A 25,136-nucleotide genomic window follows, 5' to 3' on the forward strand; every position below is an offset into this window, starting at 1 on the left:
ACTGGCAGTCTTGCTTGCACATGCTTAATATTTATATACACATGCTAGCTCATCGGATAGCTTCTTAAAGATACATACACACTTTGATCTGCATCCTCCCTCTACTGAGCTGTCTTGCACTGTTAATGACATTTGAATAGCCATGTGAATTATACAGAGAATAATGAGTTAACAACAATCATGTCCAAGTTACCATGTCTGGAACAAGGTCTGGAAATATGACCTAATATAGCAGTTAGGACTGGGTTTAGCAACAGGGACAGTCACTGGTGAATGATCTGCTTTAGGACTCTTGGGGATATTCTCAAGAACAGGAATATTTTATTTATTTAACTAACTGAATGGCTACTACACATAAATACATGCTTACACCTCTGCAGCTCGCTACAAAAATGGCAGTCTTGCTTGCACATGCTCAATATTGATATACATGTGCTACCTCAATGGATAGCTTCTTAAAGGTGCATACACACTCTGATCTACAGTGCGAGTAATGGACACATCAGTCATGGATGACCTTTCGGCCAAAATACAGTAAGAACAAACTTATGAACTTATAATTAAAATAAGACATAATGACTTCTAGTTAGATAAATATAGAAGCTACAGTCAGAGCTATCATATAGATACAACGAAACATCATATAAATTGCTTGTTAAGAAGTATATATACAAAGCAAACATACATAAAAACAAAACAGTAAAGTATATTTTTTTTATTTCATTGTTTTGTTTGCATTCCCGATAGCACAGTTATATGTTCTTGCAGAAAGTTGTTTCAATTTAATAGCATCCTGTTCTTTGATACACATTAAGTAGTGTAGGAAGCTGTAACACTATTTATGGAAAAGAAAATTAATCAAAAAGATTATTTACCAATGGAAAGGAATTTCTTCACATACCAGCTTAACCCCCCCCCCCAAAAAAGTATTTGCTCATCATTGGATATGAATTTTCAGTAGTTTATATAACTACCACTGTATGGAAGTTGTGTTAAGTGGTATGCTGTGTGTGTGTGTGTGTGTGTGTGTGTGTGTGTGTGTGTGTATACATATATACTGTACATATATCTATATATATTTATACATATATATGGGCAGTGGCAGCTGGTGACTTCAAATCAAAGGGGGGGCTGCAAGAGACAGCTGAATGGGTGGGGTCAATGGAAACGGGTGTGGCCAACTAGAAAGGGGAGGGGCTATGCTAAAAACCACAAAAACTGTAACTTTAATTAAATATGCTGTCCTGGGTTCCAAACCATCATTATGAGAGTCCAATCAAGACAAAATGAAGTGTAGAAGAAAAAAAATATTTCAATGCATTGACTGCATGACAGCTTACTTCATATCTAGATGGAAACAAAAAGGTTGTGAGGCATGAAAAAATAAATTACTTTTTAAATACATTACTAGAATGCCAGTCAAAGTCAGGTATAAGAAAAACAAGCAGCACTCATCTCAAACCACTTCTCCTTGCACTGCAGTTTTAATTATAATTTATATTCAGCTTTATTAAAGTGCCAAGTAACATGCTGAAAGTAGCAATCTCTGTGATACCCCCACTTGTAAAAATGTTTCTTATCCAAAAAAGACCTGCTGCCTGACAACAACCATCTACTTTTTTCATGGGGAAAACATGATCAAAGTTAAAAATGAAAATCAAACAAGAAACAAGCTCAACATACATTGCTTAAAGGATTACTGCACAGGTTATGGACCACACACTATAGAGTGGCATTCTGTTTAGTTTGCAGATAAAGCCTTTAAAGATGACTGCAAGTCTCCAACAAATGTAATGAGCTTCTTAAAATAATGTAATCCTGTCCTTTTTTACAAATACTGTCATATGCATTTCAGTACCCAAGGCTTATACGTTATCTAGTTATGTAAGTATTCTCCACATGGCAACAACAGAAAGGCTTTCAATGTTGGCAATTCTTTAACAGTATGCTTATTAAAACTTACTTGCATCTTCCAATCTCAGACAAGCTTACTTGATAGTCATTAAAGCATTGCTACTTAAACACAGAGCAACAGGCACTTTCTGAATAATAATAAGCATAAATCAACAGTATAAAAATATGACAGAAATCAGAATATTCTGCAAAATCAAGGACAGATGAAAAGCCACTGCAGTACTTGTGTCTACCTTGGATGGGGGGATACTCTGTACATTTACACTGCATAACTGCTCCTTGCCTTGCTTGGACACATCCAGAGTCACTACATGGGGGAGTGGGATGCAACAAGTATGTCACAATTTGAAATGTATCTGGCTGACTGTGATTTCCCTGACACATTTGTCATACCTCTCAACCTCAGAGCAAGAAATCTGGACAAAGCCATAAATAGAAGTGGGACAAAGGCCCAAAAATAAGGACAATTTTTAAATATTACTCTTATAAACTTAGAAAGATAATAGAATAGTAGGTCTTACATTAGTATGAATTTTCTGAAGGGTATAAAATCTTAAACTGAAATGTCTGTCATTATTTTCTATCTTCAGTATTTAATGATTTGCTACTAATTTTCCAAAAAAAAAACACAATTTTATGAAAAACAGACCAAAAATGTGATGCAAAAATATAAAATAGCCACACAATACAGCTGGGAACCTGTCAAAGAAGGGCACTTTTTTAATATTAGTACTGCTAACTTGAGCAGCTGACAAAATAAAATAATCTACATGCATTTCTGAAATAAAAGTAATCTATAACTCTGATTATTACAGTTATTTATTAATTGTAAACCCTCCATGTTTTCTTCCAAAATTGTTATTTATTATCCTGTTCCTGTAGTTCCTGTAGTAAACCTGATTAACTTTCCACTACTTCTACTCTACTTTAAAACTACCTCCTACTTCTTGCTGACTCTATCCTCCACTTGGCTTTCTTCTTCTACTCCCACTTGTCTTCCTAATACTTCTTTGCTTGTTGACTGTCTTACTTGCTCTCTTTTCCATAACTAATCCCTTCTAACTTCCCTCATTCTTAGCTCTTTCTCTTACCTCCTATCCTGTATCTTTATCATACAAAGTATTTTTTATCTTTGTATAATGTTTTTTGGACTGTAACTGTGTGTGGTAGTAATTAATTCATTTAGTATCTTTATCATACAAAGTATTTTTTATCTTTGTATAAGGTTTTTTGGACTGCAACTGTGTGTGGTAGTAATTAATTCATTTAGTAATAATATTAAATTGTAGAGTTGTTAGTTTTTGTCTTTTACTAACTTTCTTACAAACACTATGATGTTTTTCTTTATGTATTCTCTGTGGAGCTTTTCTCCCCGGGCCTCTACTGAAAATGGAAATATCTCCAGCTAGACTAGCCCGGTCAACAAATGTAAAATAAAATAAATAAATAAATAAAATTATTTTGCGGAGGGATTATTAGGGAAAGAGCAACATTTTGAGCCAAAATCGGGGACAGTTGAGAGGTTTCGATATGCCTAATTCTATAAAGCAATTTATTTGCACGTAACTCTCAACCTGTTAATGAAGGAAATCTGGACAAGGCCAAATATATTGGGGGAACATACAAACAGTATTAAAAATAGCTTTTTTATAAACTGAGACAGTTGATAGAATAATGGGTCTTACTTTAGCATGCATTTTTCTGAAGGTTATAAAATCTGAAACTCAGTGTCTGTCATTATTTAGTGACTTAATTCCTAAATGATTTGCCAGAAAACCACAAATTTTATAAGGAACAAACCAAAAATAAGAAGCAAAAATCTATTAATTCTGCAAAAATTTGGACATTTGAGAGGTATAGTTCAGCCAGGGCTGTCTTTGAGTTTGCCACCCTCCCCCCTCACAAAATAGTGGTCAAATGGAGCTTCCCCCCTGCAGCCATTCCAATGAACAATTACTTGGCTATTTCACCCCATTTACCATAAACACTAATGTGCATACTGCTTTACTTCTGCAGTGATTTGGACTTCATTTGAAAGTTTTATTTTGCATTTTACAGCACAAACACTAATAGATATCTGCTAAACAAAACAATGCAGTCTCACAATGAAAACAGACTTAGCATTAAAACTTCTCTGCCCTTGAAACTCACATTCATTGAAACAGCACTGAAACCCACATTCAAAGAAAATACATTTTGCCAGTGGCAGATAAAGATTAACTTTGGGTTTCGGCTGTTTTCCAATCACAGGCCCCTTGCACACGAAACATGCTCTTTCGTACACCTTCCTGATTGTATTAAATTATACTCCTTGTACAATACAGTACCGTTTTAGAGGGCATTTTAAATTTATTGTTTTTAACATTTTTCCAGTAAACAATGAAACAAAATGCTTGCACCAGTACTGACAAAACTGACCAATTCAGAACATTTCCATCATAAAAGTCTATTCAAACTTCTACAGTCCACCAGTATCAGTACATATGCACAATCTCTGAAGAAGTAAAAGTCATCTAAATAATTTCACATTAAAGAGATCTGTAACTAATGAAGAGGTTGCTGCTAGCAAACAACTTTATATTTCATTGTTTCATCTACAAATAAAATGCGTGTTGCCCTTGAGGAATAAATTGCCTATCTTACACTAAAAAATGATAAGCTAGTAATATTGCAATAGGGAATGGATAGCAAACTAATAACAGGTTCATAGTTACTAGATAACTTTGCCAAAAGGAGTGCAGCATCCACCCCCTTTGCAACGCAGTACAGTATCAGCAATGCATCTATCTACTGTAGGAGTAGAACCCACAGCCTTCTGCATCAAAAACAAGTACACTACCTGTTTTGCTATTAACTATGCTCCCCTGCAGCTCTCATTTCCTTGTAAAATCTACTCATTCAGCTGTATCTCTGAACTTTGCAGCACAAGAAATCTGGAAAAAGCCAAAATGTATTGGGGGGGGGGGGACAAAAGCCCCCAAACCAGGGACACATTTTAAACATTGCTTGTATAATGTTGGAAAGTTGCTAGAATAAAATGCTGTGTTACCACCATACATTTTACTGCCAAGTCTTGAACCCAGGACCCTGTGCAAAACAGTCAGAGTAACATACCACTATGCCAAATCAGCTGTTTTGTGAAAGAGAGGAAGACTGAAACTTAAATGGCTACCATTTAGTAAATTCAGTTATCATCATAGCTTTCAATGTCTTAGCACAAAACACCTGGACAAAGCCAGTAATGGAGGAATACAGCCCCCAAACATATTCAGTGAATTCAGTTCTTACCATAGCTCTCAACCTTAGCACAAAAAACCTGGACAAAGTCAATAATGGGGGAATACAGTCCCAAAAATAGGGACACATTTCAAATATCCATCTTATAAACTTAGAAAATTTCTAGAATAAAAGCTTTTGTATTACCATGTACTTTCTGAAGAATATGAAGTCTGAAATTCAAATGCTTGTCATTTTTAACATGTGTTAACCAGGAAAGTCTGACTTGGAACAAAATCCAATTTTCAGCAGAGGGAGAAACACTCCAGACAGATGCATGTCTTTGTAAGATGGGATGGGAGAACACCAGAGCACACCCACACAAACACAGGGAGGACATGCAGACTCCACACAGAAGGCATCCCAGCCATGAATCAAACCAGAGAACCTATAACTGACAGGCAATAATGCTACCACTGTACCAATGCACTACTATCTGTGCAAGGACACAAAAATACAGAAACCACAGATTTTATGAGGAACAGAACAAGTATGAGGGAAAAATCTGCAATTTTTTTGCAAATGGTGGTGGGTAGGGAATTCAGGCTCTTGTCACCTGGGCCCAAGGTACAGGATTCAAGCCTGCTCTACCCACCACCATATAGCACTTGGGCATTTTACACACACACACACACTTCAAAGTCTGTCCCTGCAAGCTGGGTGCTACCCAGCCTGTAGATGTTGCAGTCCAGTCCTCCATCAAGTCTGTGCAGTTGTACTTTTGGGGTAGTGCTTCTCCATGCTCTCTCCCTAATCAGGACTGCTGTTGAGACAGTCTGGATTCTGTGCACATGCTCCAGACTGGTTCCAGAAATGCTGCGAGTGTGCATGGCCGATGTTCCGTGACTTGTGTTTTTATTTTGTATTTTCATTTTTATTTTATTTTTGTTTAAAGCTGGGGGGGCTGCAGTCCTGCAACCCAATAGCACGAGCCGCCCCTGTATATGGGTCTACTTCAGAAGACTGACAAATCAAAAGACTGAATCCCAACAAAAGATTTAAAATTCAAAATACTGTATACATTTTTAATGCAGAGGGCACACCCTCCTGTACCCCTCATGTTGGGGGCTGCACCTTACACCCCCCTACTAACTATATATACCATCTGCAAGATTGCACAACAGTGGAGAAGAGGCAAATTCCATCATTCAGTATTTTGAATTTTCAGTCCTCTGGGATTCAATTTTTTGTTTTTCCATCTTCTATATATATATATATATATATATATATATATATATATATATATATATATATATATATGCACACACACGCGCATACACACACACACACACACACACACACACACACACACACACACACACACACACACACACACACACACACAAGTTGTATGTGGGAGTAAATGTATCCTTTCCACTGTCATGCATCTCACCAAGCTCCCAACTTCTCATAGCCTATTAAGAATACTGAATGGTTTACTCTCTTTTTGTCTCTTAGCAATTCCTTCAGAAGCAGCACTGAAATGAGTAAAACTCCATCCAAGTTTGTGTGTGCCAGGTAGATATTCTCTAGCTGTTTTTAAAGTCTAGCAAAAAATGAGACTAAATTGTCATTGCCAGTACACCACCCACGTCCTTGCAATCTTCTAAAATATGCTGAAGCATAAAAGAAAAAAAAATATTTGATGTCACTGTTTGGAACAAGCACAGAATATCTTCTCTTGATCAGATGTATACCAGTAGGCTAAAAGATGGCCATTTGTAGGCCATCAAATCTATCAGTTCCAAGCTTTAGATATTCGGGTGCACAAGTTAAGTAGATGTCAGATCATTCAGGATATGCTCTGTAATAAATGTTTTCATTAAAAGAATGACAAATGGTCTCTGTGTAACACTTGTAAATGGTAAATTAATGACAGATACATTGCTAAGGATAATTTGAACTATAAAAAATGTCTGGCCCTGCCTCAAAGTATATGTTCTTGTAAGTGTGGTATAGTTTAATGTAGAAAACAGCTGAAGAGAGAGAAAAAGAAAAATCAGATTGCAGTTATGTATAATGGTCACATGATCCGGTTAATTGAAATAAGTAATCCATCTTTATTTTCTCTGCATGAATTCTCCCAAGTATGGCAATATTTTATCAGATGTGACCACCATAGTAAGAGGTCATGCAAATGTTTCTCAGGAATTATTTTTTCATATTGACAAAGAAGCTGCCCGCTGTATTTTTGTCTTTTGACAATGTACTTAAGTGGTAGATACCAGTTTGTATGAAGCTTGCTTTAGCAGCTCTGGGAAGATTTGATTCATTCAGTACAGTTCAGTCTGAACTCTCAGCGGAGTTTATTTGCTGCACAAAACATAGGGGTTCCTAATTCTCTGAAGATTTAAGTACTGAATGCATTTCAGTCTGTATTGTTTAGATTACTTCAACCGTTCATAGGCAAAGAGACTCATTGTTTAGAAGCAGTTTTCTATATTCTGGAATCTTGAATGCCATTAGTGAAAATAAATATTTAAACACAGTCAACAGTATAGTTTACATGAGTCTGAAAATTAATTTAAAATGTGCACATCTGTTTATTTTTTTACTAACTTTTTTTTTTACTTGCAAGACTTGCTGGTCCCTGGTGGTTGTGTTTAGGACTTGGAAATCTGTTAGGAATATATCAAGGAATACAGTGCACGTATTGTTACTGATTCCATATTGATAACTGAATATTACAGTAAAATTTGAGTTAGCATCAGATATTGCACTGGTACATGGACAGCAGTGTAGTACAGTATAGCATATCAACATTTGTATCAGAAGCAGAACATTTAGCTAGCAACACGCACCAAGGGATAACACATGAAGTAAATGACATTGCTGCCTACAGCTAGCAAACCATCCATCGATAAATTAAACAAACAGCGTGAGTGGGCAGAAGTGAGGTAGAATGCAGACAAGAGAAAAAAAATCTGACCTTTCAGGAAATGAGAGCATTCATGTGCGAGATGCATGAGAGTAATAACCAGAAAATTTAAAATGGTGCATCAATGTAGGTTAAATCATACACCCATAATTCAGCATTGAGAAAGACAAACATAGTTGCATAATTCCTTTGGTGGAGCAGCAAAGGTGCACTGTCATAAGTGCCATGCTTTTACCTTAATAGAAATACTGAAAAGGAGAGGAGAGATATCAACAGGAGTAGGATTCCAAATGGTAGAATAAGAATAATTCAAAGTCGTACTTGCAGAAAGGCTGCTTACCTGACACAGCTGTGTAGAGACTAGACAGGAGGTTGAGGTAAGGCAGACCTTGGCCTACAGAAAGTGGTAACATGGGAAATGTCAGTATAACTCATGAAGTTAGCACTGCAAAGAAATAGTGAAGGTGGATTAAGGGACCCACTACAAACCACTGACTCCTTAATGGGCTGTTGTATACTCTGTGGGCTGGCAAGTAAAAGAGTAAGTGCCAACACACTATAATCTACCTGACTTCAGTGGTATAGAGAGATACAGCCCTAACCTCATCCCAGGTGACCCGAGTTTGATTAGCGTTTTAACCACCCGACACAGCTGCAGTGGTGGATGAGCACTTGACCTGGTCAAGCATGAAATGATATTGACTGGGCAGTGTCTGATTAGAAGGAGACCTGATGGTCTGAGGCGGGGGGGGCAAGAACAAGAATACTGCTACATATAGACAGTTTGGACTGTCAGGTTGCATTTTAAACAGAACTCGATCAGATTGTTCAGCCTTTACACAAAATCTACACATATCTGAGCATATCAATGCATTGTATGTCTTCAGTAGAAAATTTCTTAAAAACATAAATAACATGGCTGTATTGTGCAACTGCCGTTCAATATCAAAAAGCACTACTGGACACACAGATTCAGAATTTTTGTATGTTCTATGCATATTTTTGATGATTTATTAAAAGAAAAAAACTAAAACTGTGTTTTTTCCCCTTTTATGTCCATAGCGTCGTGAAGTTGCAAAAACAGTGTTCTGTTTGGTTCTGATCTTTGCCCTTTGCTGGTTCCCTCTTCATCTCAGTCGCATATTGAAGAAGACAGTATATGATGAGACAGATCCAGATCGTTGTGAGCTACTCAGGTAAAATATGATCACAGCGTGGTTTGGGGTATCACACTTAATGCTGTTATACAGTGTTGTCAAAGAAGTCCCATATATTTTCAAAACAATACACTGTACCATCCCCTTTGAATGCCAGAGAAACTTGTCTACAGCACATTAATAGTAACCTGCAACAAAGTTTTGTTTCAGAGGTGTTGAGTATACTACCATGCATCAGGGTCCTTGCATATACAGGAAGAGTGCCGCAAATAATTCAAACTAAATGTTTTAATGATTGCATTAGTAAAAAATGTCAAACAGTATCTGTGTCATGCTTGTAGATACTAAATTAAAACTGAAAACCTTTGTTGCATGTTTATAGTATAAATTGTTTACAATACTGTGAAACTGTGGAAGTGTTTATAAATCTGCTTACAGTATTTTTATAGCATGACAGAAATTGCTGTGGTTATCTGTCATGACTACTTCAAGTATGTGGAAAACTTATTGGTAAACCTGTGAGTTGTTTTAAGTGAAATGAGATGTATATTATTTATTTACTTAACATTTGTTGACTGGGAAAGTCTGACTAGGACAGCCTATATTCAGCAGAGTCACAGGGAGAAACACTCCAGACACATCTTTGGAATGTGGGAGGAAACCGGAGTACCCAGAGGAAACCCAAATGACTACAGGGAGGGCATGCAGACTCCACACAGAAGGCACCCCAACTGAGAACTGAACTAGAGAACCTCTTGCTTTGAGGCGACAACGTTAAGCGCTGCACCACTGTGCCAGATGTACTGTAAGGAATGACAAAATATCAACTAGTTACAATGTTAAAACGGAAGGGTAACAAAGAATTCTCAAGACAGGAAACTGAAACTAAGTTTTTCTGATCATTTGCAATGGCAGTACAGTGATTTGCTAGTAATAGGGTCAATTTATCAAATATTTTTTTTCTAGTGTGACCTATTACATCAGCACTGGGTCAACTTCATTACATCTGGTTCCTTGAGATGTCGTGACCTCAGGGTTTGTTTGACATATTAGAAATATCGTGAATTTAAGTGGTGTTGCATACATTCATGGTGTACCACAGGGAATGCTTTACTTTATTGTTTTCTGGCACTTAAAGTATGATTTCAGTCAAGTCAATTTGGCCAAATGGTCTTTAGCAAAAATAACTTTGGTGACTGAAACATTTCATTTCACAATCACAAAGTTATGAATAAGCCATTTTAGCCAAGTAATTTGCGATGTTAATGATCCAAAATAGAATAGTAGTGAGCATATATTTTAACAAGGGCTGTAAGGGAAGTTTTTAATGCATTTCCTTTCTTTTGTGTCAGGGCCTATACAATCTATCAGTATCAATGTGCATGTACTTGTAAGTAACATGTGTTAGTTGTCATAGCATGTGTTAGTTCTCTGCATGCTCCTGAAAATGAATGCATGGTCATTTGAAGATCCATTTATAGCCAAATGGGAGTTCAATGCACCACCTTCCTGCAAGTGTATATGTCTGAAAAAATTCAGTCTGGAATATTGTTCCTAAAGCCTTTCATTTGTATATTAGAATCATTACTTTTGCTGAGGTTCACATACAGCAAATAATTTTTTATACCTCAGTATAAGATATAATGTATCCTTGGGATTTAGAATATTCAGAGAGAAATGTATGGCCTTTTCAGTGCAATATATGTGGTAACACATTCACAAAACAAAAACAATAAATAATAAAACATCTATATCATATTTTAACCCTCGTCAAAACTCTGATTAGAGGCTACTGTAATATGTGACCTTGGAATAAGTACTACCTTTAAAATATGGTGGGTGGTTAACTGAAATGCATTGTTTTCCATGTAAACTGATTAGATCTAGAAACCTCAAGCATTAAAACTGTATGACGTGAAACAGTGAACTTGAAAGTGCAGGGTTTTTTTAAGCCAGAGTGCTTGTTTTATTTATAATTGCAAAAAAAGCTGATGCAGAACGCCAACCCAAACAAACTTAAAAATAACCAAAGAGTGTTGCAGAAACTAGAACTAAAACAGCAGATATCACATGACTTTTAACTTACAAAAAAAGACAAGTTTAAACGTATAATAGCTAAGCTCTTTCATTCTCACATTTATTAAAACATCATCAATACTAGTCTAAGTCAAAATACTTTCATTTAAATACCATCTATTATCACAAAATAAAATCATGCGACCCAAATGTTAATTAAAGTTTAAAGGCAAAACTTACTTAAAAAACTGTATAGAAAAACAGTGTCAAAAATCCTATTAACAAATACTATTAAAAATACTCTGTATGATACAAATGAAAAACGTATATATACACATGAATGTAAATGTGTGTACCTTTGGCTAACCATGCTTCTAGTTGTATCAATTTCAGAAAGTTTGTGATTTTTTTTGCCATTGAGTATGTTACAGAAACACCTTTCTGTGGAGATATTAACAACATATTGGAAGTTAAAAAATTAAACTGGCTGCTACTTTTGGAAGCAGACAAGTTACCAGGATTATATGAGCATGTTAACATAATTTTCTTATTGAAATCACAAAATTTGTAAAATGATTTTCATACATATACGTTTACATTTATGTGTGTGTGTGTGTGTGTGTGTGTGTGTGTGTGTGTGTGTGCGTGCGTGCATGCGTGTGTGTGTGTGTGTGTGTGTGTGTGTGTGTGTGTGTGTGTATATATATATATATATATATATATATATATATATATATATATATATATATATATATTAAAATAAGCAACCAGGTCACCAGGAAGTAAATGCTCTTCAGACTAAACAGCAGAATAATCCCAACAAAAAGAATGCAGGAGAGCAAAACAAGGCTGTGAGTCAACCAGAACATGCACTAAACGGAGTAGCCAGTAAGTCACAGGCGTATAAAGTCCAAGCACAGTAAGCAGGTATCTACAAATGTGTAATCTCCAAATACAAATCGATTTATTAAGGAAGCATGAATTGGCAAGTGCTTTCACCTGATAAGGGCTTTATCAAGCCATAAACAAATAGTAAAAAGGCGCATTCTTTTAAACCATTTTAAAAGATATTACAATTACATAATTTCCTTTCATACCTCATTAACCTGTTATAACAACTCAACGTAACATTAGGCATAAATATCTCAATACCTCAATATAAATTTAAAACTCTCTTAAAATATGTGCATAAATAAAAATATATATATATATAAACATATATGCATACAAATATACAAAATATACAGTGACTGTATAAACATGCACATAACCAAAATACATAGAAAAAAATATATATATAAATCAGACATGAATGCATTTACACATATATTATGCAAAATGTGAAGTGTATGAAACAAACAAAACAAAGATGCAGAACACTCTATAACTTAATCTTCAGCCTTCTGTTCTTTAGAAGTACTTTAATGGGAATCTTGTCATTCAGGCCAGGTCTTTGATCTGCCCTTAACCTAATGATCCAATCCAGCTCACATCTCTATGTATAATTTCTAATGTCCCCTCGCCTACAACTGGGCACAATGACCTGCAATTCCTGAAATCTAAAGTTATGTGCAGGTGAGGTCTCCATGACATGTTTGGAGAGTGCATTATTCATGGCTCTGATACGTATGTTATAAAGATGCTCCGTGACTCTCTCCCTAAGGCGTCTGTCGGTCTTACCAACATAAAACACCATACATGATGTACATTTAGCTAGATACACTAGGTGCTCAGATTGGCAATCAGCTACTACCTTAAACCAAAAACAATAATGTGTTACAGGATGTTTAAACTGGGAATCAGTATTTATGTATTCACAGTAGTTGCACCTATTGCATCTTTTCATGCCCCAGTTAGGGAAGTCTTGAATCTGAGTGACTTGATTTGTGGGGTAATACAATATTCTTTGTAAATTCTTCCTGTTTTTATAGGTAAACAGAGACCTATCACCATCTATTTCTTTCAAGTCTTGGTCAACCACAAGTATCCCCCAATACCTATGAAAGATGTTCCTAATGTCATTTATGTCCTGTGTGTAACTCAGTACAGGTTTAACCTTAGAATTACTTATAACTCCCTGTGTGCCTACTACACATTGCACTTCTGTCTCATAGTCCAAATCACTCATAGAAACCTTGGCCCTGTCAGAGAAATATGGTGCAGCAGCTGTAGTCCTAATTGAATTAACATGTTGAACACCTGATTGGATCTCTTCTGTTTTATAGGATCTGTTTATTAACCTACCCTGTAAATTCAGTAATTCATCTACAAATCCTTGGTTTGTGGGATTTAACCTTGAGGCACGCATAACTTGTCCTCTGACAACATTACGAAAAACAAAGGCAGGGTGCATGCTTTGCCGATGTAATAATATATTTCTATGGCATGGCTTCCTAAATACACCTGGTTCTCTATATAAACATCCAAAAAAAGAATCCTGGTTCCAGATTCTTCCATTATGAACCTCAAATAAGGTGTTAGAGAATTAATACGTTCAAAAAAACTTTCAATTCAGGCACACTGCCCGTCCATAAAAGAAAAATACCCACGAAACAGGTATAAAAAATTACATGTTGCTGAAAATCAGGTAGGGGGAACATTTTATTCTGCTCCCAATCTGCCATCACCAGGTTGGCATAGCTATTGGCACATGATGTGCCCATAGCCACGCTATCCATTTGAATGTAAGCTGTGTCACTGAAAAGAAAAATATTATTTTCCAGGACTACTTCTAGAAAAGCACAAATTAGGTCAATCTCACTTCTGGTATAAGAAATCTTATTCATGAGGCATCTATGTGTATACCTAATACCCTCTTGTTTAGGGATTACTGTGAACAAAGACTGGACGTCTAAAGTCACAAGTCTAATGTTCACATTACTGGTGAAATTGGTAGTTTTATCATACAATATCATTAGGAACTGGTTTGTGTCCCTCAAAATATATGGATACTCTTCCTCTACTAGTCCGAGGTGATGTTCCAAACACAAGAATAGGGGTTCAGTGACCCAACCTCTACCTGCCACAATAGGTCTCATGGGTGGGTCAGTGGTATGTTTATGGATCTTTGGTAAACCCTGTATAATGGGATGTTCCACCTGTAAAAATCTGTACATATCCAAGTTAATGGCAATACTTTTAAATGAATCCTCCAGCGTACATGCAATCCTATTGATTCTTCTCTCTGTCTCATTAAATGGAACTACTGAGTAGAATCGTTCATCCTGTAACATCAGAATCGTGCTACTCTCATACTTCATGCTGTCCATTACTACCACTGGACCCCCTTTATCAGCAGATCTAATTACAATGCTGTTCTCATTTCTCAGCTTGTTCAATGCTACCCTCAGACCAGTGGGCAGATTCCCAAACCATTTCCATTGGCTGAATCCCAGTTTATACATCCTGTAACACATTGTTGTTTTCGGTTTAAGGTAGTAGCTGATTGCCAATCTGAGCACCTAGTGTATCTAGCTAAATGTACATCATGTATGGCGTTTTATGTTGGTAAGACCAACAGACGCCTTAGGGAGAGAGTCACGGAGCATCTTTATAACATACATATCAGAGCCATGAATAATGCACTCTCCAAACATGTCATGGAGACCTCACCTGCACATAACTTTAGATTTCAAGAATTGCAGGTCATTGTGCCCAGTTGTAGGCGAGGGGACATTAGAAATTATACATAGAGATGTGAGCTGGATTGGATCATTAGGTTAAGGGCAGATCAAAGACCTGGCCTGAATGACAAGATTCCCATTAAACTACTTCTAAAGAACAGAAGGCTGAAGATTAAGTTATAGAGTGTTCTGCATCTTTGTTTTAGAGTTTGTATTGTTTGTTTCATACACTTTACATTATGCAAAATATATGTGTATATGCATTCATGTCTGTTTTATATATATATTTGTTATGTATTTTGGTTATGTACATGTTTATACAGTCACTGTATATTTTGTATATTTGTATGCATATATGTTTATATATATTTTTTTATTTATGCACATATTTTAAGAGAGTTTTAAATTTATATTGAGGTATTGAGATATTTATGCCTAATGTTATGTTGAGTTGTTTTAATGGGTTAATGAGGTATGAAAGGAAATTATGTCATTGTGATGTCTTTTAAAATGGTTTAAAAGAATGCGCCTTTTTATTATTTGTTTATAGGTTCATAGGTTGGTACTGGGCTATCTGCCCGAAGGCATATATTAACCCAGCCATATTGTGCGGTATTCACCGCCCCTTTAGTAGTTCCCTAGACCCTTGTACTAGCAGCTAGTACCCTTGGCCCCTATCTAGTAGTACTGTTGGTGTGATCCCCGCTGTGAACTTTCTGTTACCCATCCAATCATCAAGGTTCCTCTTGAAGAGTGATAGTGAGGGGCTCTGTCTTATGTAGATCGGGACCCTGTTCCGTAGTAAGGGAAGTCTTTGCGAAGGGAATCTATCCCTCCAGCATATTCTATTCATTGTTGTGTTGTGGTTTATATCCCTAGAGCGTGTAGCTCGAGTAGATTTGCTTTTGCTAAGATGGAGCATGTTCAGCAATTCTGGGTTGGACATGGCTCTGTATGTTAGACAGAGATCACCTCTGAGAAAGCGGTATACAACAGAGAACAGTCTTAGCTTTTTCAATCGTGCTGCATAGGGCAACTGTTTGAGGCCAGTAATCCTCTTGGTTAGGTACCTCTGTGGTCTCTCCAGCTGCTGGAGATGTCTAGCCAGGTACATTCGAAATGGTGCATTGTACTCAATAATGGGTCTGATGAGGCTTGATAAAGCCCTTATCGGATGAAAGTGCTTGCCAATTCATGCTTCTTTAATAAATCGATTTGTATTTGGAGATTACACGTTTGTGGATTCCTGCTTACTGTGTTTGGACTTTATATGCCTGTGACTTACTGGCTATATATATATATATATATATATATATATATATATATATATATATATATATATATATATGTTTTTTGTTTGCATCATATGCAGTCACATGATTTGCTTTTGTGATTAAGGATAAATGAGGGTATTTAAATGAGTGCATTTTGACTTAAATTAGCTCTGATGAAGTTCTCATAAATGAGAGAATGAAAGTGCTTAGCTATTATAGTTTTGAAATGGGTCTTTTTTGTAAGTTAGAGGTCATGTGGTGTCTGCTGTTTTAGTTCCAGTTTCACAAGATGTCTTATTTTTATTTATTTTCAAAGACTGAATGTTAGTACAGCACTTCAGTATTAAAATTTGCACATACATATGTGTGTGGGGGAGGGGGGGGGGGCTGCTGCTCTAAACACAATTAAAATCATTTTTTTTTGTGAACTTATAAAATATTAGTTGCTCATGATATTACCACTATTTCCTATCTTCTGTTGGTATCAGTTACTGTATCCAGCTGCACAAATACTTGATTATTTAGACTGATCCCATAAACCAATGTACATTTAATTTCAACATCAGCTAAGCAATGAGTCTGCTGTTAAAACAACCCACATTGATACTGTCTCTCACATATTCAATCTCACTTCTAACAAACTCATCTATAAGCTTGAGGTGTTATAGGGGAACTCAACAAAGTTGGCGCTCTGTGTTTTCTTTATCTGCCACCAATGCTGTTCAGAATATCACTGCTTCTAACTAAATGCAGCCAAAATCACACCAGTCACACTAGTTACTGTTTTAGCTCAACAACCAACCAGTATTGTTAAGTTGTTCTGTATTAGTTGTTGCCCTTCCCTTGCAGGTAACACACTTAAATTTGGACCAAAAACAAAACATTTCCACTCTTCACCCTCTTCACAGCACGCCCTTAACATACCTCTTTGCCGGTTAGTCACCTTCTCCAGTTGCTTGTCACTGTGAAGAAAATGAAAACACTGCTATCTGTGTTAGCATGTCTGGCAGGAGATTTGTGTATATTCTCAGATTAACTTGTATTGTATGCTAGCAGGGGCGGCCACGGTGGTGCAGCGGTTAGCGTTGCCACCTCACAGCAAGAAGTTCTCCGGTTCAATTATCAGTTGGGATGCCTTCTGTGCAGAGTCTGCATGTCCTCCATGTGGTTGTGTGGGTTTCCTCTGGGGACTCCAGTTTCCTCCCAAAGACATGCAGTAGGTGGATTGGACATTCTAAATTGGCGTGTGTGTGTGCCTTCTGTGTAAGGTTGGGTGCCGGGCTGGCAACTCAACACCGTAAAACTCCACTGCCAATCATGAGCAGACAGATGATCCACTGTGGTGACCCCTAGCCAGGAAAAGCCAAAGGAAGAACTTATATTGTATGCCAGCATGTCTAATTGTGAAAATGTAAATAAGTTTTTTACATGTTGAGTATCTCCCTGCTTATACAAAATGTTTAAAGAATATGTCAGTGTTTTGATACATTTCTAAGCACACTTTTGTAAGGGAGATTCTAAAGTACAAACCTGTATGTGAAGAATCAGCTGATCAGTAGGTGATGTCATTAGAATGTTCCTGGTTAAGGTGATTATTTGAACAGCTGATTGAAAGGAAAAAAATAACTTTTTCAAACAGCTGACTGTTGTTTTTAAAATAAGACAGATGAGACTGTTAAGCTGGGCAGTTAGTGAAGGGCTGAGCAGTTGGAGAAGTGTGGCAGTCAGTTACAGCACTGTGAAGAAGATACCAAAGAAAAGGACTCACCATAAACTGTAAGCCTGTCTTTGCCTTACTGTTATGTTTCAGACAAGATCAGGACAGTATTCTCTAGTTAAATCTAGATAGAGTTTTTCTAAGATGATGGACTTGTATCCTACAGTGTAATTTTATATTTCTGGTGATTGAATTCTGGTGTTTATTGAAAGTTATTGAATTACATTTATGTAATCATTTTACTTATTGTTAAATGTTTTTCATTACTTTACATTGTGGAAAGTTATTGAATTACATTTATGTAATCATTTTACTTATTATTAAATGTTTTTCATTACTTTACATTGTGGTTGGAAAGTTAGTGATGTTCTTTAGGGAATGGAGAGTGCTTATACCTGTTTGATACTCCCCAGGTCACCTTCAAAGCCTGGCTGCTTCTGGCCATAGCTGTCATTTATTTTGATATTTAATTTTTTAATAACTGATCACCATTTGAAGGGTGTGTAGACCTGTCTAACTCTGGTGGCAGCATTAACATTTTTTTTTTGGGGGGGGGGGTGGACACAGCTGGAAATCTGTGTCAGGCTTCCCATAAGTGTTAGAGTGTGTGAGATTTGAATTTATTTTGAGTGTGAGTGAGTCAGAGGTCTTAAACTGGAACATTTCTCTGAAGTGTATGATAAGGAATTACCTTTGGAGTGGACAGAGGTATATAGTCCAGTCCCAGGAAAATAGAGCATGTTCCTGTTCTGCTCTTAATGGAAATTGTGGATTTTTACTCTTGTGTGCTCTGTGCTTTGGTGTTTTCTGTGATGCTCCCACACTGGAGGCAGTGGTGGGGATTGAGGCTCCTTAATTACTGACCCAGGTTTTAAGTGGGGGACGTCACATTATTTAGGGCAGTAAAGTGAGATATTAGCCAGATGTCACACTCAGTATATAAACAAAAAATAATCTTCTCCCTCCCATTCTCTATTGCTTATATTTTCATATTTTAAAAAGTCACTGAAATCACAAGTATTCCTTAAAGTACCATGCACTTTTAGTTCATGAGTTTTCTGACACATAACCTACCAGCCATACTCATTGAGTGCATATCTGATAATAATTATCAAAGTCAATAATTTCTGTTGTCTAGAAACCACTAGTGGTCTGTGGCTGACCAAGTTTGCAGATGACTGCAAGCTGGGTGCTGTCTTAAATTGCCCTAGTGATGTGAACATCCTCCAAGAGGGCCTTATCCAAACTAATGACTGGTGCTGGAAGCATGGCCTCAAACTGAATGCCAAAAAATGCATCATTATCTCCTTTGCGGAAAATGGTGTCCCCTCTAATTATGATATTAATAACAATGTATTTAGTACACAATCAGTTGTGAGGGACATGAGCACCCAGGTTGATAGCAACCTGACATTTGACCACCACATTGCCTGTGTTGTATGGAAGGCTTGCTATATGGCCCACCTCATAAGTAAGGGTATTTCATGCAGGAACAAGGAGGTCATAACATCCCTGTTCTCCTCCCTTATCAGACCCATTATCAAGTACAATGCTGCCTTTGGCATATACCTTGCCAAGCACATGCAGCAGCTGGAGAGACCACAGAGGCTCCTGACCAGGAAAATCCAGGGTCTCAAACACCTATCCTATGCAGATAGGCTAAAAGCTCTGTCCTTTTACTTAGTCTCGTACAGACTGCTCAGCAGTGACCTGTGTCTGGCATACAAGGCCATCTCAGACCCAGCCTTGATGGAGTTGCTGCATATTCATAAGTCAAACTCCACTCAAGCAACCACTACACAAAACAGAACTTGCTAGCAGGATAGATTTGTGTCCCAAAAAAACCTATTTGTGGAATAGACTCCCTCTCCATGTCAAGCAGAGTACCTCACTAACCCTTTTTAAGAGGAATTTGGATGACTGGATGGGAAACAGAAAATACACCCCTGGGGTCCCACCTGTGTCCCTGCTGGACAGGGGGGAAACAGGTGCTGAATTTGTGGGAACATGGGCAAAATTATTGGCTAGGCTTATAAGGGCCTCTGGGCCAATAGCCTAGTATCATCCTATGAACGTATGAACCTATTAAGGTATTAATTGATACTGACTGCAAACATTATACAGTACTTATGAACCTTCATACTTAACATTACATTACAGGTTACCATTAACATTCCTTACTATTAACCTATGTAATTCAACATTTGTATTTGTGATCTCTTTGCTGTTTCAATATTATAGTTAATGTGTTCTTATTCTGTTAACTGAAAAAAGTTCTAGCTGAAACTCTATTTTCAGAAAATGAAATAAATGTTAAAAATCAAAATAATATAATTCTAAGAGTTTGTTACCAGAGAACTAAGTTTTACATTGTTGGTGTTAAAGAGCAGGCTTCACATTTATTTAGTAATATGGAGTGCAATGACAGTTAATTATCTGCACTGTGTACAAAGCAATTTAATTACATCAAAGCTGATTCAAATTATACAAAGATTGCAGCCTGAGTATTTGATAATTGTCTATTGAAGTACTTCAGTCCAATTACAAGTGTACATGCTGTGAAGGCCTCACTAAGCAGATGAGTGTCATAGTACCCCAACAGAATTTTAAAATGTATATTGAGACAATATATTTAATGAGTGTCTAGGAACTCATTGGTTTTCAGTTTCATTTGTTAACTTACAACTGTTTACTACTGTCAGTTTATAATTCCAGATCTGGTGTTTTACTAAAAAGATACTGTACATTGGTCTAGATTTATTTTATAATTTATAGTTAGTCACTAACTTGCAGTTAGTGTACAACATTTGGAAATATAAGCTAGGATACTGACACCTGCTATTATTAGACATAATATATATATATATTTTAAGTATGTTTATATGGAGTCTCTTCATTCAGTCAAAGTGCATATTACTTGAAGTAGAATTGCAGTGTGCATCTTTGTCAGCTAACACTGTAATCAACCAAAAGGCACTGAAAGAGCTGAGATCACAGAATCCTGGGGGTTAAGGAAGTTTTCCTTTTCCTCAGTATTGTGTGACGTGTGAGTTAGTGTATGTATGTGTAGATACTGTACACACACACACAGATATATATATATATATATATATATAAATTAGACAAGAATGTGGGGGTGCTGTAGGCTTGCTTCCTTGCAAACAACAATTAAAGTTTCCTTTACTTTACTTTTGAACTGCATTTCAGTGGTTCGATTAATTTGTTTTCATTCAGTTTGCGATCAATGGAGCTGTTCTCAATGAAAGTTCTACTAATCAATTGCGCTATAATCATTTATACATACATAGACACACACACACATATGCACACACACACACATATGCACACACATATATTGAATATATATATATATATATATATATATATATATATATATATATATATATATATATATAGTTTGATATACAGTAGATCAATATATAGGCAACTATATTGACATCAGACAGTGGTAAATTTGTGTGATAAAAATGCATATCTAAGTTTCAAAACTAAATTGTAAAATATTTCAAACATTTGTTATGTGTACCTAAGTTATCAAGTAGTTATTATCAGTGTGTCCGAATCAATATCCAGACTTAAGTTTTACTAATTAGCTAAACTTGTACTTTACTGTCCATGATAACCACAGGCATTAAACCATAAAATACATCAAACACTGTTGCTAATTACAGAAATATATAAAACAATAAAATCTACTATGTTAAAACTACTAAATGATAAATAAAAATACTGTATTACAAGCCACATAAAAATATGATCACTGCAAGTCTCTCATAAAAAAATCATCAAGCACAAACCTACTTACCTACTCAGTCCCTGCAATAAAATACAAAAGGGACAAAAACTGGAGGGCAAAGGGCACACGGGCAAAAGGGAAAACAGTGAAGATGGAGGATAGGAATGATGGGAAAGGAATCAGATGAACCACAGGAAGATAGATAAATGACATCAAGAGTGAGGATAACAGGGTGGTGGAAGTGGAAGAGGAAGAGTTGCAGATAGGTGTAATAGTAGCATTCAGTAGTACTAAGCAGAGAGGTGCAACAGTAGCATTCGGTAGGTAGTAAAGTTAGTTAGAATCAGTATGGGGACAGAGAATACATTTATTTATGGTTCAGGACTCGGTCATCAAGGAATTAAAATATTGGCAATGGAGAAAAGAAAGAGAGAAGATCACAGTAAAACCTGTCTGTAGGGTATGACTTTGTAAGACATGAGAGGAGGTAACTAGGGTGGCCGCCAAGGGGAAGGTTTGGTCACAGTCTTAAAGTGCATTAATGTACCAGTGGCCAGTCAGACAACACAGCTCAGGTGGAAGCAAACAGGTCCAGAGAGGTAGCAGAGAAATGCCAGAATGGGGGTGGGGGTGGGGGATGGAGTTAGCATTCTCAGAAAACCTATGCTATACCATCAGCCAGCACACTCAGAGAAGGAAGAATCAAGAAGTGTGACTGGTCATGGAAAGGAAAAACTGAGAAGGGCATGGGAAATGTAAGAGGTTAGGAGACGACACTGCAAAGAGGTCACCTGTGTACCAACGACCAGCTGTATACTATTCCATAAGAGACAATGATGCCTAATGATTTGTTGGAAATGTACATTTCAGCAAGAGCACCTAAAACTAAGCTTTACAGACTGAGGGAGTAGAAGTGGGAAGTAGGCATTCAGGCAGTATGCAGTAGGAAATAACAGATGCAAAACATATCCAAAGAGCAAACAGGGGTGATTTAGAACATGGGTAGTAGTATTATTTTGCAGTACTAGTGATCTGGGTAGAGATGTGAGGAAGCTACAATCATTGTTGCAGGATGAGAGAGTGATCATTGTTGCTATTGCAGAAACATGCACCAGTAACAGAAGGGGCAAGACTTGACAATGCCCGGGTATAGGCTCTTCAAGAATAAGACAAAACAAGAATAAGAAAAATGAGAGAGACTGGTGGTGGAGTAGCAAGCCACACAAAGTATTTTTAAATTACAATTTGAGCTCATATTGGAGGAAGAAAGCCGTTATATGAGGAGAAAATGAATTGTGCAAACTCAGAATGGTTATTCCACACTGTGATGAGTGTAGTTATAATCAGCATTTTTTTTTTTTGCATTTCTTTGATTGCAGATCATTGAAACAACATGCAATTTAATGGTGCAAACCAGTGGTGTGCTTCAACTTTTTTTCTTTTTTAATTAAACTTTTTCCACTGTTTTGCAACTCTGAATCTGTCATGTATATGCAAAGGGGGTAGAGGTAAAGTTTCCCTTCATGCGAGGTGCAGAAGGGTTATACCTTGTAAAACAAGTTTATTTTCTGATTTTTTTTTGTTTTGTGTTTCAAGTTGTTTCTTGATTTACTGTGGTGATACACTCTAACTTAATTAAACTGGTCAGAACCTAGGTTACCTGCCCTAGTAGTTTAATGCAGAAGAAATGGAAATGCTGATGAATCAATAAAATGTATGTATCATCTCCTCGACAGGTCGAGGAAGAAGGCTGAGAGAAAGGTGAAGAGAATAAAAGATCAGGGTAGGAGAAAGAAGATAATACTTATGGGGGAGCTGAATCTGCTAGGAGCAGCCTGGAAAATTCTATGCTAAAGTGTGGAGGAAAGTGGGAATTAATTGAGGTATTTGAGTATGAAGTATTCTACACTTAGAACAGGAATTATCCAAAAGGATAGAATTCCAGATGTGATCCTACTCAAGCCATAGGTGCTCACGAATGTCCAGCTGACAACATTGTTAACCAGCATTGTTTGTTCCTTTGAATGGGTGGAGACAAAGAAGGTGGTGTGAGATTTTAGGGTCACTGAGTATGCTGAACTGGAAGAGTCAGAGATGGGTTAGGAGACTGGTATCAACTTGTGAGAATAAACCAATTATTGGAGTATGTCAGGAATGGAAAGCTGAGGTGTATGAACAGTGCTTAGAAGAACAGACAAGAAGGCAAAAAAAAGAGGAGACTGCAAAAGTGGTTCCAGAGAAGGGCATACAAGAGGTGGAAAGAAGGGGAGGTGGAGGCCTGCAAGAAGCAAAGTACAAGGAGGTGAGAAGAAGGGCAACAAACATTCTTGGAGCAACAAAGGCACGTTGAAATGGATTAGGCTGAAGTGACATAAAGGGAGAACACATAGTTTTTTTTAGGTGTATAACAGATTGAGCAAGGGAACAAACAGAGATTATAAAACACTGGTAAAAAAGTAGAAGTACGAAATTATATTTTTCTTCTTTAAGATAAGGCAAGGGGTGATGACATATTTGGATAGAAGTAGGGCAGAGTGAGGAGAGCAGTGAATGTGACCAAGATAGGTGGAGAAGGTGGAGAGAAGAATAACTGCCTATAGAGAGGATAAAGCATGAAGACCACATGGAATGTTTTTAAAGCCAGATGAATCTGAACATCTGCTAACATACCCCCTGTTGCTGGGCATCTTCAAAAGTTCAGCGGTGTATGAAGATGTGTCTAAAAGGGAAGGAGAGTAAGTGTTTTACCTTGTAGAAAAAGAAAGAACAGCAAAGCAGTAAACCTATGTTCCAAACTTCAGCTGTACAACACAAATCTATTAATTAGCTTTATTTTTAAATTAGTATTTTCTTGTTTGTTCTCTCCACTGTAACTGTTAATGTGCTGCATACCACTGTAAAAACATGTCTTTTGTAATTTGTTTGTATACTGATCATGTCTAAATATCTAAATGTATCTGTAATTTTTCTATGTGGAGCTCTTCTCTCCGGGCCTCTGCTGAAAAAGGGCCTTTTCAGCTCAGTCAGACACCCCCGGTTAACAAATGTAAAATAAATAAATGCAGGCCTATAAAAACATGTCTTTTGTAATTTGTTTGTATACTGATCATGTCTAAATATCTAAATGTATCTGTAATTTTTCTATGTGGAGCTCTTCTCTCTGGGCCTCTGCTGAAAAGGGGCCTTTTCAGCTCAGTCAGACACCCCCGGTTAACAAATGTAAAATAAATAAATGCAGGCCTATAATCCTAACAGCAGTGAGAAAGAAAGTCATGGAGAAAATCCTAAAGGGAAGGCCGGTTGCTTTCCTAGAGGACATCTATCATCAGAACTACAATCAGTGTGGATTCTTGATCAAAAGAAGTTACTGGTCAAAACCTTAAAATGATTATGATTGGATGCAGGTAACCCTGATAAGAAAGTATTGGTAGATATTGTATTCTGAGACTTCACTAAGACCTTTAACTCAATCCCAAACAAGAAGTAGACAGGAGGACGGTGGTGTGGGGGGGGGGGGGGGGCTG

The 25,136-nt window shown here is 36.9% G+C and overlaps 1 protein-coding gene across 2 annotated transcripts in view; it reads left to right on the top strand.

The window, feature by feature from the left end:
- Window positions 1–25,136, top strand: part of EDNRA (endothelin receptor type A) — a 1,533,935-nt gene that overhangs the window by 1,489,048 nt on the left and 19,751 nt on the right. For both annotated transcript variants that reach the window (XM_044062245.1, XM_044062244.1), the window contains one exon: window positions 9,131–9,264. In XM_044062245.1, the coding sequence (XP_043918180.1) occupies window positions 9,131–9,264 (134 nt within the window). The remainder of the gene's footprint in view (window positions 1–9,130; window positions 9,265–25,136) is intronic.

Source organism: Protopterus annectens, chromosome 2.part1 (assembly GCF_019279795.1).
Source record: "Protopterus annectens isolate FY-2018-M chromosome 2.part1, PAN1.0, whole genome shotgun sequence".
Lineage (NCBI taxonomy): Eukaryota > Metazoa > Chordata > Ceratodontiformes > Protopteridae > Protopterus > Protopterus annectens.